Here is an 18,180-nt window from a genome sequence, read left to right as displayed (position 1 = left end):
TTAAATTGTTTAACAGTGAAATATTGTAGTGAGGACTTTTATTTTGAAACAGCTTTTGGCAGAGGAAGCAGTTGAACAGGATGTGTAGTCTTAATAGGGCCAGTTTGTATGCTTAAAGCCTAAGACTGGCAGTTGGTCCAGGTGGCCCGAACACCTGCCATAGGATTCTAATTGCTTAACGGCCGTATTGTGATGTCATAATCATAATGTTAAGTCAATGGGGAAATTTTGATTAGTTTTTAATTAATAGTTTAAAAAGTATAAAAGTTACAAAGCTGAAAAATACATAGCACCCATGTCCTAAGTAAGACCTACGTAACATAGTTTGAATGAAGTTTCTACGTTAAACGGTTGAAGCTGCATTAAATGCGTTAGAAGAAGAAGAAGAATAAGAAGAAGCCTAGGAAGAACAGTACAGTGCATTTTCATGCACTGTAATAAAATGCCTAGGAAGAACAGTACAGTGCATTTTCATGCACTGTAATAAGAAGAAGAAGAAGAAGAAGAAGAAGCCAGGAGATTTCAAGATAGTGGATTCCATCCACATCAGTTGAGGGCTGCAACTTCACTTTTTAAATGACAATATCCTGGCCGGACTACTGTTGTCAGTGATATAAGTATTTGAAATGAACATGATTTCTTAATGTCTAGTGACATATCAGGGCCATTTTATGATTAATTGAAATATTTTTCTTACATACGGTTCCTTTAATGATAAATCCGCCCTTGTTCTTGGCTTATCAAACAGTTTCGTTTCCTAAACACATGTTTACAGCCTTATATGTGATCTGATGGACTTTAACTTTCGGTTTCCAGTTAGACATTGGATATAAACTAAACAAACAGCGCACCAGGTGGACACTTCAAGAAAGACTGCAAAGGGAACAAAACAGCAGACAAAACATCTTTTGGACTGGGCTACTGATAATTTTCTTGCTCTTCTAATGAGATTGGTGAGGAATTTAATTGTTTTAATTTAAGGCTTGCTCTACCTATATATATATTTTACAATAATGCACAATATATAGACTAGAAATACACTTTGAGCTAAAATAATGATAAAATGTAACTGCATCTAACATTAACATTTTGCATAACGATAATCTCCATACCTTGAAAATCTTTGTTATGAAATTACCTCAAAATAACTTTAGCTTTTTTTGAAGTTTAGATTTCTAAATTATAGTTTTTCAGTGGCTTTGGTGCATTTCTCAGATCAGAATTATAATTTTCAAAACTGCTTGTTCAATATCTAAATGTAAATCTGTAAATCAGGTTGCTCGCCCAAGTATACTTGCGTATACAAGGAATTTAGTCTCTGCATCTATCCCATCTGTGAATTAGTGAACACACAGTGAGGTGAAACACACATTAACCCGGAGAGGTGAGCTGCCTTACTACAGCAAATGCTTTAGTACATCCATGTGCCTGTCTTGATTGTGTACAAATGTCTGTTTTTTACAATTTCATATAGTTGTTACGCTTCAAGATGTCCCAACACATTAACAGTTAGTAAAAGTATTATAATACACCACATATACAGAGTATGGCGATTATTCCATATGCCTGAGGCTAATGAAGATAGAGGTATCTAAACCGATTTCTCTTAAATGGTTCCGACATCTTTGCGGCCCCAAACAGATTTATTTTTATTTCTGGTCAAAGAAATGGCCCTTTTAAGAGAAAAGGTTGCCGACCCCTGGTCTAGCATATACTGTATATATAACAGACAGGAACACCAGGATGTACAGAAAGATTTATAGTAAATCAAGCCTACAGTGCACAGCTCTGACCAAGGGGTGTTTTACTGTATTGATAATTTTTCCTTTGCACAATGCTGGAAAAGCCTTTGTTTTCTAACTCTGGCACAATGTCTGTCGACAGTAAAACGTTTGAAACATATCCATTCTCTTGCAATCAACACCCTCCACAGACAATAATGTATAACTTTGTAGTTTTTAAATAGTTATGCACATAGACAATAGTGTTGCCTTGCACATTGTTCAATAGAAAATACTTACAGAGTACACTCTAATATAATATATACCAATGCTTAATAAATGCTGTACTTATCATAAAATGTTACCCAAAGCAGTTTGACTATCTTGATCATAAACAGTGGCGTAAGGAATTGTCATTTTCATTGCACATTGGCAGTTTCATTGGTATAGATACTTGCTTTTGAGACATAGACTAAGCTTTTTGAGCAAGATACACACTTTTGCAGGTACAGTAATACACTGTGGTGCAGTTTGCACTAATTGTTTTAAGAAGTGCACTTACTGTTGTGCAAACGTTAATGGTGATTTGAGAAATGGACTAAAGCGACTGAGAAAATCTGTAAATTGAATGTGGGTGCAAGCTGCTGGAACATCGTGCACAAGCATGAAAATATAAAATAAACTATACAATGTTTATGTTAAATCTACAATACAGCATAGATCAAATGAAAATATTAAAAAACAGAATCATGGGTGTGAGGAAATTATGTTGCTAATATTTAACGTGAGGCTGTATTTATATCTGATTACCATTGATCACAAATAGGTACAAGGAAATGGGAGACAAAAGAGAACAATTTATATAAATTACATAATTCAGACCTAAAGGTATAAATACAGTTTTTTTGTTTGTTTTCTTCCAGTGTTGCTGAACTTGAACGACAAACATCATGGGAGTCAAAGGATTAAAATCTTACATAGAGGAAAATAATCTCTATTTGAAAGACCATTTTACAGGGAGCAAGTTAATTACCGATGGGTGTAATCTGTGCAGTGCTCTTTATGAAGCCTCATATCATGATTTGAAGCATGGTGGGGATTATTACGTTTATGAGAGTTTGATCAAGAAGTTTTTTGCGGCTCTGAAAAACTGCAACTTAGACCCCTATGTTATCCTTGATGGAGGAAGTGGCCATACTGACAAAAAACTGAGGACCCTCAAGCAACGTGCCTGACAAAGAATTAAAACAGCCAAAGATATGTCATTAGGGCGCAAATGTTATGGTGGAGGTATTAAACCAGCACTCTTGCCAATTGTTTTCAGCCAGATGCTCACTCTTTTGAAGATACCATTTGTCCAGTGCATGGAAGAGGCTGACTGGGAAATTGCTGCTTTGGCCAATCAGTGGAATTGTCCAGTCCTATCAGACAATAGTGACTTCTTTATCTTTGAGCTAAAAGCAGGAGTTTTACCCATTTCACATTTCGAGTGGCGCAAAGTTTCCGCCCAGAAGTTCATTCCAGCCAAGAGATTTTTAGTCTTGAACTTCTGTAAGTGTTTCCACAACCTGAACGAGCAGTTTCTCCCTCTCTTTGCTGCCTTAGCAGGGATTGACTATATAAATGTCCCAAAACACACACTAAGATGGGAGGAATTCTCCAGATATAGTGGAAAACATACCTGTCTTGATTGCATCCTCCATTGGTTGTCTGGCTTCCAGATAGGCTAGTGACAAATGGTCAGAAAGGGCTTTACTTTGTAGCTGCTTTACCAGGAATTATCATAGAAACACATATGATGGCTTGTTGGAAAGGTGGGGTTGTCCTGAATCCAACAATACCAAATATGTAAATATAGTATGACGAATCAGGGTGTTCTGTCACTCAATGTATGAGGTGTCCAAAATGAAAGAAAACGGCAAAACACTGGCAAAATACAGTCTTAAGTCCAAATCACATTATCAGTGGTGAGAAGAATGTTAACAAATTCATTGTTACTGCAAGGTAAGTTACATAAGGCAGTGGTTCTCAAAGTGGGGTCCGGGGACCCCTTGGGGTCTGCGACCCATAGGGTTTTATCATTTTAAAAATGTATATCTATGGATGATGCCCCTTTTCACCCATAAAACAAGCAAATTGTGTCTTTTTTCTCCTACCCACATTTAACTTCACTTAGGTCATGAAGAACCATTACTACTACTGCTTAGCTTGGCTTATTTGTTAGCCAGCTAGCTGATGAATGTGTAGGCCACAACTTCAGAGAATACAAATGATATGCTTAATTGTTACGGTTATAAGGGGGTCCTCGGAAAATGTTCTCCCCCAAAAGGGGTCCTTGAAACCAAAAACATTGAGAACCCCTGACATAAGGTAAGTGCTGCTCTATATTTACATTTAATAATGATACATTTCATATGTCCCAGTATTAAGCAATTCACATGAAACACAGATCCAAATGAATCAGGTTAACATTGGGATGGAACACCTTTATTAAAAGATTTATATTCACTTGAATTTTGTTTTGGTCAAGTCATTACTGAATAATGGAAAATAATATTGTTAGATTTTGTCTGTCCAGACCATCAGTGGACAGTAGAGCCTACACTGCTTACTTCACCCCTAAGTAGCTAAACAGTTAGTTAAACTACTAAACTAAACTACTTAGTAAAAACTACTTTCCCTAGCTAAGAAAGTACTTAGCCCTCTGACCAATGTTGCATGTGCAATTCAACTTGATTTGCATTTCAATGAAAATTCTGAAATGTATATCATTTTTCCTTTTCACTAGTCTTTTGAATTATGGAGAATGTCTTACAGGCATTGGATCCAAAGCTTTGTATCAGTTGTGAGAAACATTTTGAAAAGGGCAAGAAAAAAGATCCCTATGTCCAAAACCCCACAGTAGAAGGCCTACAATGCATACTTACCCTTGCTCAGCAGAGAGATGGTGATGTCCATAAAACTCTGGCTCCATATACAGATGATATTTCATCCAAAAAATCAGTGAGCAGCAGTAAGTTGCAAATGTTGAGAGCAGGGGTGTGCAGAGACCTTTGAAGGGGCAGGGGCTCAAATTTAAAAAAAGGGCACATGGAACAAACGTTTCAGAAAACGTGTTAACTTTATTTAAAACTTATTTTTGATTACAACCCAATAGAGAATACATAGGCTACATGCAAATTATATCAAAATAAAACATCTTCCATCTTATTGATTAAATTCAAAGATAATTTTAATAGCCTAGAAATCTAGACGCACCCTAGCGGCAGCAAATACGTTATTGCCTAGTCTGGCTTGTCAGGCTATAATTTTAATGTTTATCACAGTGAACTACCACCATTAGCAAGCTGGTGTCTTGCAGATTCACGTGCTGTGCGTAAGTGAAATGACGCATAATGTAGCCAAGGCCTACTGTAAACAGAAAACAACGTGTGGAATTGGGTTAGTTAAACAACTACAGTAGCCTATGTCGTCGGCTTATGACGATTTAGAAAAGGTTTGCCTACTCTGTTTTATTAACTAGGTCTGCTAGTAACCTAAACAGAATATGTTATGAACGTTCAGCCTTAGATTTTCGAAGCTGCCAGGTTATTGAAATGGATGGACCATGACATGGTTAAAACGGCTTTGATAGCCTACTTCATTAAACATAAAACAACTTTAAACATTTTATTCTCTATCTCTAAGCTGAATACTATTGCATGTTCAGATAGGCTAACTGCCAAGTGACCTTACTCCCAAACGTCTCCTGCAGCACTGTGCCTGCGTGCACCTTCTGAGAGTTCACTGAATGTATGACGTCACGGATTGGTGGCCGCAAGGCATTTCAATTAAAACAGAAAATTGTTATTTTTGTAAATTTCTAATTTCACAAACTATTAATGAGACATTTTAGGGAATATTCACGTTGGAACTAGCGAAAGTATTACACATTTTAAAAAGTAAAAAACGGGTCTTGTCAAAAGGGCACTTGGACATCAAAGGGGCAAAAGCTAGAGCCCCTGTAGCCCCCCTTCTCTGCAGGTGCCTGGTATTTGTAGGCTAAAGCCTAGTCAAGGGAAGATGGGGACCTGTTCACCACCACTTTCTTCATGCACTCAGCTCTTATATTTTAGATATGGCTTTAGGCCTATTATCTTACCGGTCATGTGTTATTTTGTTTATAAGGTCAGAATGAGTACATTTGCACTTCGTACGGTATTGCCTGCTCTCCGTTACATATTCCTTGTATGTATTCATAATCCAAAGGGTCAGGACCAATGATTAGTTATGCAAATGTCATCCCTTGTCATTGCAGAACAGACGTAGCAATGTCCACACCATGTTAAACACTAAATACAAATTATGTGATACATTGTAAGTGGTCTACTTATGGGGTTTGATGCATGAAATGTCAGGGAGGCTAGTCAAAACACTAAGCCACTGGCATTTGTCATATATGTATTTTTCCAGGAGAGCATGCAATCTCAAACACCTCTCTCTCTCTCTCTCTCTCTCTCTCTCTCTCTCTCTCTCTCTCTCTCTCTCTCTAGCGGACCCTTGGTTCACGAGGCTGCAGCGAGGCTGATGAGAGGCGCCACCCCAGAGTCGTTCCTCAATGGGGGGCCAATCCCCCTGCAGCTCTTCAGAGACCTCGAACGCGCCGTGCTGGACTCCCTGGATGACGACATCAGGGACCGGCTGCAGAAAGAGCCGCAACAACATTACCCAACGAGAAGAGCCCAAACTAGAGGGAACTTGGTAGAATTTGCCAGACAATTCGATCACGAGGATGAAGATGATACAGATTATGGTGAAAGGAGAGGCAAGGCGAAGTCTGAGGATGAGGAAGCCTGTGTCCAAATCATTACCCGACACAAGAAGAAGAGCAGGGCTCTCCGAGCTTGCAGCCCTGGTATTAAACTGATTAAGCGAGACAGAGTGATCTGGGACTGAGAGCCTTATAAATGTGTTGCACTCAAGATGAAAACATAATGGAATGAATATTTGCTTATTCATCTTTTAATATATTTTAATGTTTTTAGACTTGTTACTTTTGTTGTACCAACTATATTCACATGATGTATATATGATGAAATGGTTATATATGGTGTTTTGTTTTGTTTGTGTATTTTCTTTTAAAAGTCTCTGGATATTATAATATTTACCTTATGTTAGTTAAGGAAAGTTAGACTTTTCACCAATCTGCAAAAAAAATCTTATTAATACCTTGAGTTGGATCAATTTTAAACTGATTAAGGAAGTTTTGTTTTGTAATTGTTCAATAAAACCACTTGTTATGGATTTTTTATGGACTTGGAGTCATTTTTACTCAAAACTAATGGCTGGGATAGATTCAGCACCCCAAAAAAACCCCTAGTTAGACATCTCAAAAGCTAATATTGGTAAAAAAATGTTAAATGTTTTCACTATTTTCAACCAAACTCTCTGGGCACCTCAAACTTGATTGGCTCTCCAGGCGTTTCCTTGAGGATTTGCCAGTGGATAAATTGGGAGGTGTTAAGTTACCTATAGGAACACATAGAAAAAAAAAGCTATTGGTAAGAATTTTTTTGCAGATTGGCAAATGCCTAATTTTCCCTAACTATGTGTTGCACTTTAGATGATCTTATTATCTATAATGTTTTTAAATGGTAATATTTATGGTGTTTTTATACTGTACACCATATACTTTCTGCTTTGAAACTCTTTCAGTGCACTGCTCCAGAGTCTAGATGGATGGACTTTGCAGAGTATAAAAACAATAGCTCTACATCATCAAAGACCAAAATTGTAGACAACAATGTGAGTGAGTGCGTGTGTGTGTCATGACTAGAGGTTTCTGTTCTAGGAGGCCATATAATTTGATTTTCAAATTTTAAGATTTAGTAGTTTGTTTTCTGTCTTTGTATTGAAGAATTAATCTCAGCCACCCCATTTTAAGGTTTATTAAAAAATTTGAATATACAAGTTTATTCTCAATTAGCCACACATGTGCAAAACACAATTAAAAATAAATAAAAGATGAAAAAAAAAAAAAAAAAAAAAAACAATCTTTACAATCGTCATTCCTTATTGGGTGTTGGTTTAAGGGAACAAAACTGCAAAGCTGAACTAACCAGTTCACTTTGACAAAACCTAGAGGTTTTGAGTTGTACACAACACAAAAATGTAAGCTAGTGGCAGAAGCAAAAAACGTACCTCATGAACCTTTTCCCCAGAAGTTATAGTTCATGCTTCATACTCTCAAGACATGACCATCTACTCCAGAGAGCAGGTGACGATCTACAGTAGCCAGTACAGTAAAGAGAGTGCACCTACAGTATATAACAGTGTCAACTAATTCAAAGAGAACGAAACACCACGTCTCTGAAATGGGTGCTCAGGGCTTAAGCAAACAGTAACTAAATTGTGGTTAGCCTAGTGAGGGGCATGGCCAGTAAACAAACCGAAGTAATTAAAACAGGACTTGACTTAAAAAGAGTAATAAACCATCTTTGTTGTGTAAAATTATTATTATTTATATCCAAATAAGATGTAAAGAGGCCCAAACTCCCATCTGGGTTACACATATATATTTGCATGATGGAAAAAACTAGTACCACGTCAGGCTCTTTTGAGTTGTTAGTCTGACCCCTTTTATTGGGACCGGAAACCAGACATCCTTTAAACAAACAACAACAACAAAAAAAAAAACAACTCCCAGTATCAATCACCTTTAACTTTGAAAAATATATTATATTCTGCCATGAAAATATTCAGAAAAAAAAAAAACACAGACTATACACACCCTTTCATTTGAAGGCGCAGAAACCTTCCCCTACAAGCACTGCTCTAGCATGGAGAGCCGGAATGCGGAATGCAGATTGTTTTACGTGTTACAAAAAACTATGAACTGTGCTTGCAGTCATTTGATGAGAAATAAAAAGTCAACAGTCACTGTCTGAAGCCTTACAGTATCTCATAAATAAAAATGTTCTTTCAGACGGTGGGGACAAAAAGTCTCAAAAGCAGCACACCAAAGCTTTTTTGTTTTCAAAGAGCCTGGGGGAGGAGGGGCAGGGGCTGGGGTGGGGTTGAGAGAAAGGCTCAGGGAAGGAGAGGTGGTAACCCAATGGGGGACTCAAACCAGTGCACAACCACAGTCTGTCCATGGGGAGGAGTGAGTGCCGTCCCTGCCCTAGACAAGGACAAGATCAACCTGGTCACCCACTTCACTCTCTCTCGCTCGGTTCTTGTAGTCTGCTCAGTCAGCCTGCAGACGAGCACACACACACACACACACACACACACTCACAAACCCGCACACACACACACACACACACACTAACTGAATGACCGACAATCCAGAGGAAGAAAACATGGCGCCCAGAGCCACTGTCCAGTGTCCACCACGATCCTCTGCGTGCAACGCAACGTGCGTCATACTTCATGGAAAGAGTCAGTGTTGTCAGTCCCGTCACGGCCCTTTCTCCTCTCGCCCCTCAACCTCTCCAGCTTCTTGATCATCTCCGAGACAACACACACCGATGAGGTGAGGCCTACAAGAAACAGCAGGTCTGCCCAACCAAACACACACACACAAGGTCACATTTGTATTGGTTAATGCGTCATACATGTTACAAACTCAGTATGTAACAACCACAAGACCACTATAGCAGTTTCTGTATGTAACACCATGTCCTGACAGCAAGTGACATGAGTGACTGTCAGTGACAAAATCAATTAGATTGCCCAACTGTTTTCATCTAGAATATCTTAACTGACTGCAAGTTAAGCCGTGCTGTGAAGTGGAATATGATGGGGAACACTGTTTTGAACAGAACTGTTACCGGATGCCCTGCTCTATTTTCACTCCATCACTCACATTTAAATGGTGAATAAGAGACTGTTGTCAAATGGGCATATTGAATAAATTCAGTATGGACAGAGATGATTGAAGCCTACAGTATGTGAAAGTTAAGCAGCAGCGCTCACAGACTGTTAGGACCAGACGTAAGGAGGAGGCTTGTGCATCTTACCCAGGACGCTGAGGCTCTCTGTCTGGAAGACTTTCTGCAGCGGGGGGAAGTAGATGACCAGCATCTGACCCATGATGGACCCCAGCACGGCGTAGCAGAACATTCGGTTACTGCACAGGCCCATCTCGTGTACCATACGTGTCTGCAGGTGGCCAGGGAAGTGGGGTCAGAGGTCAAAGGACATGAGAGGTCAGGTTTACGGCTATGCCAGGGTGACCGCTGGCAGGCCTGTGCTCTGTATACTACTACAATAGAGTACTGAAGCCATTATGTAGCGTTGTCAAGGCAAGTAATTTCACTGGATCTAAACAAATCAATCTAACCATAGTTGTCAGTATCACCATAGCGGCAGCTTTCTTAATCTATTTAAATAGTTTTGCGTTTCCAAGACCTTACTATATTTTTTACACTGTAGGAATCACATACAACATATATTCATACCAACACAATCAAATTTGTGACTACAGAGTTTTGGTTTCCTCCGTAAAAGAGACCTGTATGTAACTTCACAGCATGTGGTTAAAATCCTTAAATTCACGGACGTTTCTTGGCTTTGTTTTTGAGGCAAAAAACGTCACTCTTAACAGCCACCAGTCTTTAATAAGACATGAAATATCCACTGCAATTTTGTTTCTTTCTATTACACCTGCCAGGGAATCCGTTTTATGTGGCTAAGCTGCTGCCTAGCAGGTAAAATATGTTTAAATGGCTATAGCCTACATTTAAAACAACTAATTAGCTAGATGCCACATGTCTACATTGATGATGCCACATGTCTACATTCAATGCTATTTAAGCCACTTCAAAAGTTTGTTTAGATCCAGTGACACTGCAGTCGTGGAAACGGAACGTCACACTTCGGTACTCTATTAATCTAGGTAGAGATGTAAATACAGTCACTATGATGTACACACATGTTGATGTACAGTATGAGGAATAGATTCCAGATTACAAGTATGTTCAATTCTAATCTGTTAAATAATATTCTAACTGAATTCAGGTATGCTGGTAACAGGGAAGAATGCATCAAATTATACAATAATCTGAACAGGAAATAAAGAACAGAATTACAAATTCACATTGCTGCATGGTGCTTTAACCAGAAACAGGCACTTCCCTTCTCACAAATACTGAACACACAGCAGATTGGAATCTGGATTAATTTGCCATACAGGGTGTGTATCCGAGTGTGTGAATTTGCATTTCTAAATTTAGGCATGTATGTGTGTGTGCGTAAACAACTGAAGTATTTGCATAGGAAGGCATATTTCCAATGCAAAGTGATTATTTGCCATTGAAACCATTTCACCTCTCTAAGGGATTTTTATTGAACTTTTATTATTTGCAACTCATAGGAGACAATCCACATATGTTTACCATGATTCACTTTCATTTTTACGATTACTAGTACCCACACATATATGTATTTTGTCATTTGTGTTGTGTAAAATCATATACACAGAAATTTGGAGCGATTTGTACTCCACACATGTTTGCCAGTCATTTTGTTCCTGATACTTTTGTCTGCTCATGTGAATAGCCACCTGCTGGTGCAGCTAATAACTGCATCTCACATTTGCACTTCTTCATTTTTTTTGAAGCAGATCAGGCGTGGTACAAAGTGCGCATAGATTCCACAAATAAAAGGAGGGAAGTCATATGAACATCTGATTTCTCATATGATTTACAAACACACAGGAAGCCACTCACAATGAGCAAAATGCAATTCACGTGTAGGAACAGAAATAAGTATAAGTAAGTATATATACTCCTTTGATCCCGTTTATCCCAATCTGTGAATTAGTGAAACACACTCAGAACACAGTGAACACACAGTGAGGTAGCCTGGGTGTTCCCATGCTGCCTTGCGCGCGATTTGATTCACGCTGCTAAGGCAGCCTGGAGACCATGGAGCAAATTTTCGCCTGAGATAGGGGACCAATCACAGAAAAAGGGGGAAAGCAAGACGATGATGAGCTATGCACAGACGCATTTGATAGACATCCGTGGCACCCAATAAACGGATCTGGGCATTTTTTTCAAATACGAGAAAATTAACGTTTGGTTCCCAGACTACGTCTCATTGAGAAGTGGTGGCACTAGCCAGGCTAACAGTGAGGTGAAGCACACACTAATCCCGGCGCAGTGAGCTGCCTGCAACAACAGCAGCGCTCGGGGAGCAGTGAGGGGTTAGGTGCCTTGCTCAAGGGCACTTCAGCCGTGCCTACTGGTCGGGGTTCGAACTGGCAACCCCCTGGTTACAAGTCCGAAGTGCTAACCAGTAGACCACGGCTGCCCCCAAATTCACAAATGTGTAAAAATGACTTAACAGGTGAAATTAAACTATATATTTAAAGGGACACCAGGCAACATTTTCGTGTTAATTACTCATCTTCGTAAGTCGGTATATGGTTAAATGACTCATTACAGGGTGAATGAAGACTCTCTCGCCCGCCCCTACTGCCTGTAGGAAGAATATCCTGTTGCAAGTTCAGTGTATCGTACCCGCTGACCGAAGCAGGATCAGTTTACAGCACAGAGGCAGGCTAACAAAACGCTAGCAATTGTTGCAAACGTGTGTATAATGGCAGAGCCGGCGAAGAAGCAGCGAAAACCCTTGACGGAAGATGCAAAGAAAAGGAAAAGAGCTTCAGACCGAGCGAGGGGGAGTTTCGTAGAGAAAAAGCATCAGGCTTGCCTGGTGTCCCTTTAAAGAGTAAATCATGCTTAATGCTGTTTGTTTTTTGTGGATGTGACTGGAAAGGCATATATGTGAATGGTGACATATTTGTGATTCCTTTAAGGATGGCATGCATGGCTAAACAAGTATTTGTTTATATTTGTATTTGTGTGTGCATGTACCTGCGAACGCGAGCTGAGGGCGTTGAACATGTCAAAGAAAACAAAACAGGTGAAGGTCATAGTGGTGTCCCTGGGCGTGATCACATTGTCCTGCAGCTGGTGGGGGAAAAACAAAGTCTCAGGGAGGTGCCAGGGCATTTGGTGACCAATCAACAAACCTCTCAACGTTCACGGCAACTGGACAATACACAGCTAAAATTAAACCACAAGTTTCTTTTAGACACTGCAAAAGATAGACAACAAATAAATATGCACGAGTGACACACTTACAAAGGACCTTTCAATGAACAAAGACAACGGTGGAAATCTTTGAGCGAGCAGAGCAAGCATACAAGGTATATTTGTATGAGTGGTTTGTAAATGAGGCCTAATCTTTCCTCTCTTTAAATGATTCTAAGACAGTACACTTTTGGTCACATTTAGTGAATATATTATTATAATCCACTAGCTGTATATTCTGTGTGCAGAGAAAAAAACATTGGTGATTCGTACACAGCCCTGGCTCTGTGAATAGGTAACAAACACAGGGGTGCACCCACACACACAAAACCGCACGCTAATTCCAGCCAAATAACAACTGGTAGTGGTGTTGTTGGTGCACAGGGCAGTGGGAAGTGGCTGAGGGAAGGAACAACTATTTGCATCGTCAAGAGCACTTGCATTTCAGATGCATTTGTTTGGCTGTGGAGTAAAAATTGTAACAATCTTTTTCCAATATCACCACTTTCGATAACACTTTACTTGACAGTATTGACATAAGAGTGACATGACACTGTCATGAACACATGACACTGTCATGACACATGAATCCTAATCCTAACCCTAACCTCTAACCCTAATTTAATAACAAATGCGTTATGTCAAACATTTATGACTTGTTTATGACACGTTCATGACCGTGTCATGTCACTCTTATGTCGATACTGTCAAGTAAAGTGTAACCCCACTTTCACTTGTTTTATTTTTAACTTCATCTTGCTTTGGTGAAACAAATAAATAGATAAACAAATAAAGTTCATCATGATAATATGCATTCTTAGTATTACTCATTGGCAACACTTAGTATTACTCATTGGCAACACTAGTGCCTAGCAACGGTTGCCTGTTGGAACATTAACATCAACACAGATAGAAGGGCAGTTATGCCCAGGGCTAGAACTAAAGCTGGGCTCAATAAATCACTGAGTTGACATCAAGAGCCGTGAACATGCAGCGCTGGAGGGGGAGGCACGAGGCTTTATTACACCGACATAATAAATATCACAGAGGAGGGTCACGCCATGTTGCTCTCTGCTCTCATACTTCCACAGTTTCATCCTCTGAAATGTCATTTTGCAGTGCATCCTCAGACTTGCAATGGAACGGTTTAAACATGGTTGAGCAGACACGGTTAGGAGGAGGAGATACCTGCTGCACAGATGTGTAATTAGTGGGAGATGGTGAGCATTTGGAATTTATTGGAGGTGTTTCATCTACCTCTCAAACGCAGAACAGGTGGCATACTCTTGTAGGTCCTGAGATAGTGTGTGTGTGTGTGTGTGTGTGGTAGTTCATGAGCGGCCCAGTACCTCTCTCCAGAAGACAAACAGGGTTCCGCACACTATGATGAAGGAGGACACCAGGATCTTGACGATCAGACTGCGGGTGATGATGCTGTCACGAACATTCCGCGGAGGCTTCCTAATGACATCAGGGTCCACTGGCTCCACCCCCAAGCTGAGAGAAGGCATTGTAGTGCATGATATCTGTGGGTCTGTGTTTATACATCTATAAAGCAGGGTCATATTCCCTAATGCACAATTTATACCTGAGCTAAACTACAACAAAAAAGTTAAGGCTTGATGACATTTGTGTGGTCACTGGCTTGCTAAGGCCATGCTAAGTCCTTAGGAGCATCTAGGTGATGATCTAGACAGGAACTAAAAGAGTGGATGGATGGTTCTCTGAGTCCTATGTTACCTCTGCGCGGGCGGTCCATCCATGATGATGTTGATCCAGAGGATCTGCATGGCATTGAGGGGGTTGGGGAAGTTCATGAGCGTGGCCAGGGAGATGAGGGTGAGGGCAGCAATACTCCTGATGAGGTGGATAGAAGACAGTAGCCATTAGGAAGGAATGTCCTCAGTACAGGATTTGACCACTAGGGAGCACTGCGTTACAAAAGTAGTCTATGAATGCACATACTTGAGTTTATTAGACAGTGCAGTGTGTGTGTGTGTACTGGCTTGTCTCCAAGGTACTCAAGAGGTAAACAATCCATTCCAACATTAAGCAACTTTTATAACGTTGGGCATTATTGTACCACATTCAGACCCCATAGGACAAATAATTTATTTTTGTCAATAAAAAATGACATTCAACGCCTTCCTGTTTTATTAGTGTCTCATACTTGTCTTCCTGCACTTTAACCAGTTGTTCCAGGAAATGGTACAACATGACTTGACAGAAAATCCCTTTTTTTGAATATGCAAATCACAGGTGTGATAGTTTTTGCACAAAGAGCTGCAGGTCAACAGGTGACCAGGCCACACACGACAGCACTGTGAGAAGCCCCCCGGAGCCAAAAGCACTCACGTGCTGAGCTGGAACCGCACAAAGTTCTTGATGTTGTTATAAATCCCTTTCCCTTCCTCAATAGCATACCTGAGGGCAAGACAGTGAGAGAGAGAAAACACAGAAAGCAAAAATCAGGGCTACTGTTGCCTTGGAGACCAGTGGACTAGTTCCAACACTGAGGCAATTACAAAAAGAACTTCAGAATAAAAGCCTAAAAATCAGCATTCCAATGTTCTCACATGATGGTCTGGAAGTCATCGTCCACAAGGATCATGTCAGCTGCTTCCTTGCACACGTCGGTGCCCGTCTGGCCCATGGCAACGCCGATGTCGGCCGCCTTCAGTGCCACGGCGTCGTTCACACCATCACCCGTCATGGCTACCACAGCCCCAATGTTCTGTAGTGACTGTGAAGAACATTTACACATCAGCTATAGCCACACAATAAGGAGAGACAAAGCCATAATCCTGAGAAAGGCATGGAAATCACCCTGGATTAGGCAAGTGCTAGTGAAGGCTTAACCGGTTGCCAATTCCTGACTAAGATAGTTATACAGTATGACTGCACCTACGATCTGATGTGTGATGTGAAAAATGCACTTTTGCTTTTGCCCTTACCTTGACTATCTTCAGCTTGTGTCTGGGACTGGCTCTGTAGAACACCACTATCTGTAAGACACAGCATAACAGTCAACCTACCAACCTTTAAGAGCAAAGCATTTCATTACGGATATTTTTTTGTTGCAATTTCAAAACATTTTGCTCTTTTCATAAAGTCAAGCATTCGGCTTCATTTCTTTGCACACTACGGAGGAAATGGTGGTGCATTTTTAACAGTTATGCGTGTTATAAAGTGGGGAGAGGTAAGGGCAAGGCGCAGTACCCTGGGTACTATCTGAGAGAGCTGCTGGAGGTCCATCTGGTCCACCTCTTCCCCAGAAAGGGACTGGGAACCCTTCGTGTACAGACCCAACCGACTCGCTGTGAAGGGGGGCAATTAAAGAAGGCAAATAAATAGAGAAATAGATGAATATTAAGGAAAAATGGGACAGAATTGAAAGAATATATGACTTGTGTGTTGCCATTTTGAAACAACATGGGATTGTGACAAAGAAGCAGACAACTGTAACCAGAGGACGGGGGGAGAGAGAAAGAAAAAAGAAAGAGAGCAAAGGAAAGAGACAGTGAGAGAGAAAGAAAGAAACAGAAAGAAGGAAAGAGAAAGAAGGAGAGAAAGAAAGAAAAAAAGAAAAAGACAGTGAGCGAGGGGGGGAGAAATAAAGAAAGAGATACAAAGGGTTTGGTACAGATACATCTCAGCCAAAGAGAGACTGAAAAGACCAGCCTTTACCAATTGACACAGCTGTCTCCTGGGAGTCGCCTGTAATCATCTTGACAGCGACGCCAGCGTTGAGGAGGGTGCCCACTGCATCCTTCACCCCAGCCCTAGGCGGGTCAATCATGCCCACCAGGCCCAGGAATGTGAGGCTGCCCATCTCAGTGCCTGATGCAAATGCCAACACTGCGAGCAGAAAGAGCGAGGAGACAGTCAGGGACACCCATGAAAATCAGCAGGCAAGTCACATGCTGGAGACAAGTAAAGCCTGCCTCACATTATCAGTCCCACGGGAACTATGCAATGAAAAACTATGAACTCAGTTTGGCCTGTCATTTTCAGGCTGTATAAATTTATAAAGGTTATTTGGCCGTGTTGGGCACTTCTGGGAATACTGGCACAGAAACCTCTTCCAACATTAGTTTGACCTCAAGAGTTGGGTAAATGTCATAGAAACCTAAGCCAGTATAATAATCAGTGATGAAGATAATAGTCTTGTGCATGTTTTTCTGAAGGTAGCTTTTAAAAAGATAATGTACATATTTTTATGCAGCCCATTCACACCTGACACATATGACTTACTGTTTTTGTGCCAAAAAAAATCTTATATTTTAGCATATATCTTCTTTCTTAAAAGAGACATATGTTTAAAGTAGGGATGCACGATATATCGGCGGCCGATATATTATTGGCTGATAAGTGAAAAAAGGAAAATATTATTATCGGTCCGATAACAGAATTCTGGCCGATAATTTGCGCCGATATTTTTTAAAGTCCTAATTTAGGCCTACGTAAGGTCCGTCTGGATACACTGAGCTACTTGAGCTTGGTTGGCTATACTTTTTCCTCAATATAATGTCAGCGTGTGAATGTATTTCACCACAAAAATCTGTGGATATGCGTTCATTTGGGAATCTGTGCATCTCAAAATCGTCTCGTGAATGATCCGCCATTTAACCTTACCAGAGCGGAGCTCAGCCCTATCTAGAGCCGTCTTGTGCTGGTGTGTTTGCACTTTACCGCGCTGATCGGGGAAACAAATAAGCAAACTCGTTAGTGGGACGAGTACATAAGAAGGCCTAGTTCTAAGTTGTGTTTTAGTATTATATTTGCATTACGTTAGCTTGGGTTTTGTATTAGACCTACTACCTAGAAATATGCTAACCATTCCTGCTTCAGTTCCAGACAGGTCATCATAATAAGTTATTAAAACCTTCGGGGCTAACCCCTTTCATTTCTGCTGCAGCAGGTTGTGCGCAACAGAGTAGACGGACATAAGATACAGTCTGAGGAGTTGCAGCTTTATTCAGTTGAAACTAAACATAAGTTTCCCTCACAAACTCTGATTTGGTCACTATACTGTAGCTTATTCCCAGCTGAGCCGTTTATGAGTGTTTAGTCCTAAATTAAAACGATTCTTACTCTCTAGCCACTCACTCGCAATTCACTGACGTCAGGTTCACTTAAAGGAGCCACACATACTGTAGGGCTAGACTACTGTTATGTTGTTGACTGCCGCACTATTGAGGACTATTATGAGTTCTGTCCATCATTTGGTGGTAGGTAAAATTACTGCAATAAAATTATGCTTATTAAATGCTTTCCCCAAATCACTTTTCACATTTTTTTTAAGAGTAATATTATTGGTTATCGTATCGGTATCGGCCACAACAAACTAATAAATATCGGTTATCGTTATCGGCACT

General features: G+C 40.3%; 1 protein-coding gene across 3 annotated transcripts in view; it reads right to left on the bottom strand.

Annotated features, from left to right (window-relative positions):
- Window positions 1-7,633: 7,633 nt before the first annotated feature.
- atp2c1 (ATPase secretory pathway Ca2+ transporting 1) overlaps window positions 7,634-18,180 on the bottom strand; it is a 49,034-nt gene continuing 38,487 nt past the window's right edge. For all 3 annotated transcript variants that reach the window (XM_042106685.1, XM_042106687.1, XM_042106686.1), the window contains 10 exons: window positions 16,490-16,660; window positions 16,022-16,119; window positions 15,757-15,807; window positions 15,379-15,545; window positions 15,158-15,226; window positions 14,543-14,659; window positions 14,152-14,299; window positions 12,584-12,679; window positions 9,722-9,863; window positions 7,634-9,259 (listed from right to left, as the gene is read on the bottom strand). In XM_042106685.1, coding sequence (XP_041962619.1) covers window positions 9,123-9,259; window positions 9,722-9,863; window positions 12,584-12,679; window positions 14,152-14,299; window positions 14,543-14,659; window positions 15,158-15,226; window positions 15,379-15,545; window positions 15,757-15,807; window positions 16,022-16,119; window positions 16,490-16,660 — 1,196 coding nt within the window. In that variant the 3' untranslated portion in view covers window positions 7,634-9,122. The remainder of the gene's footprint in view (window positions 9,260-9,721; window positions 9,864-12,583; window positions 12,680-14,151; window positions 14,300-14,542; window positions 14,660-15,157; window positions 15,227-15,378; window positions 15,546-15,756; window positions 15,808-16,021; window positions 16,120-16,489; window positions 16,661-18,180) is intronic.

The sequence above is a fragment of the Alosa sapidissima genome, chromosome 10 (assembly GCF_018492685.1).
Source record: "Alosa sapidissima isolate fAloSap1 chromosome 10, fAloSap1.pri, whole genome shotgun sequence".
NCBI lineage: Eukaryota > Metazoa > Chordata > Actinopteri > Clupeiformes > Clupeidae > Alosa > Alosa sapidissima.
The sequence above is the reverse complement of the archived record's forward strand: the minus strand, read 5'-3'. Positions and strand labels throughout refer to the sequence as shown.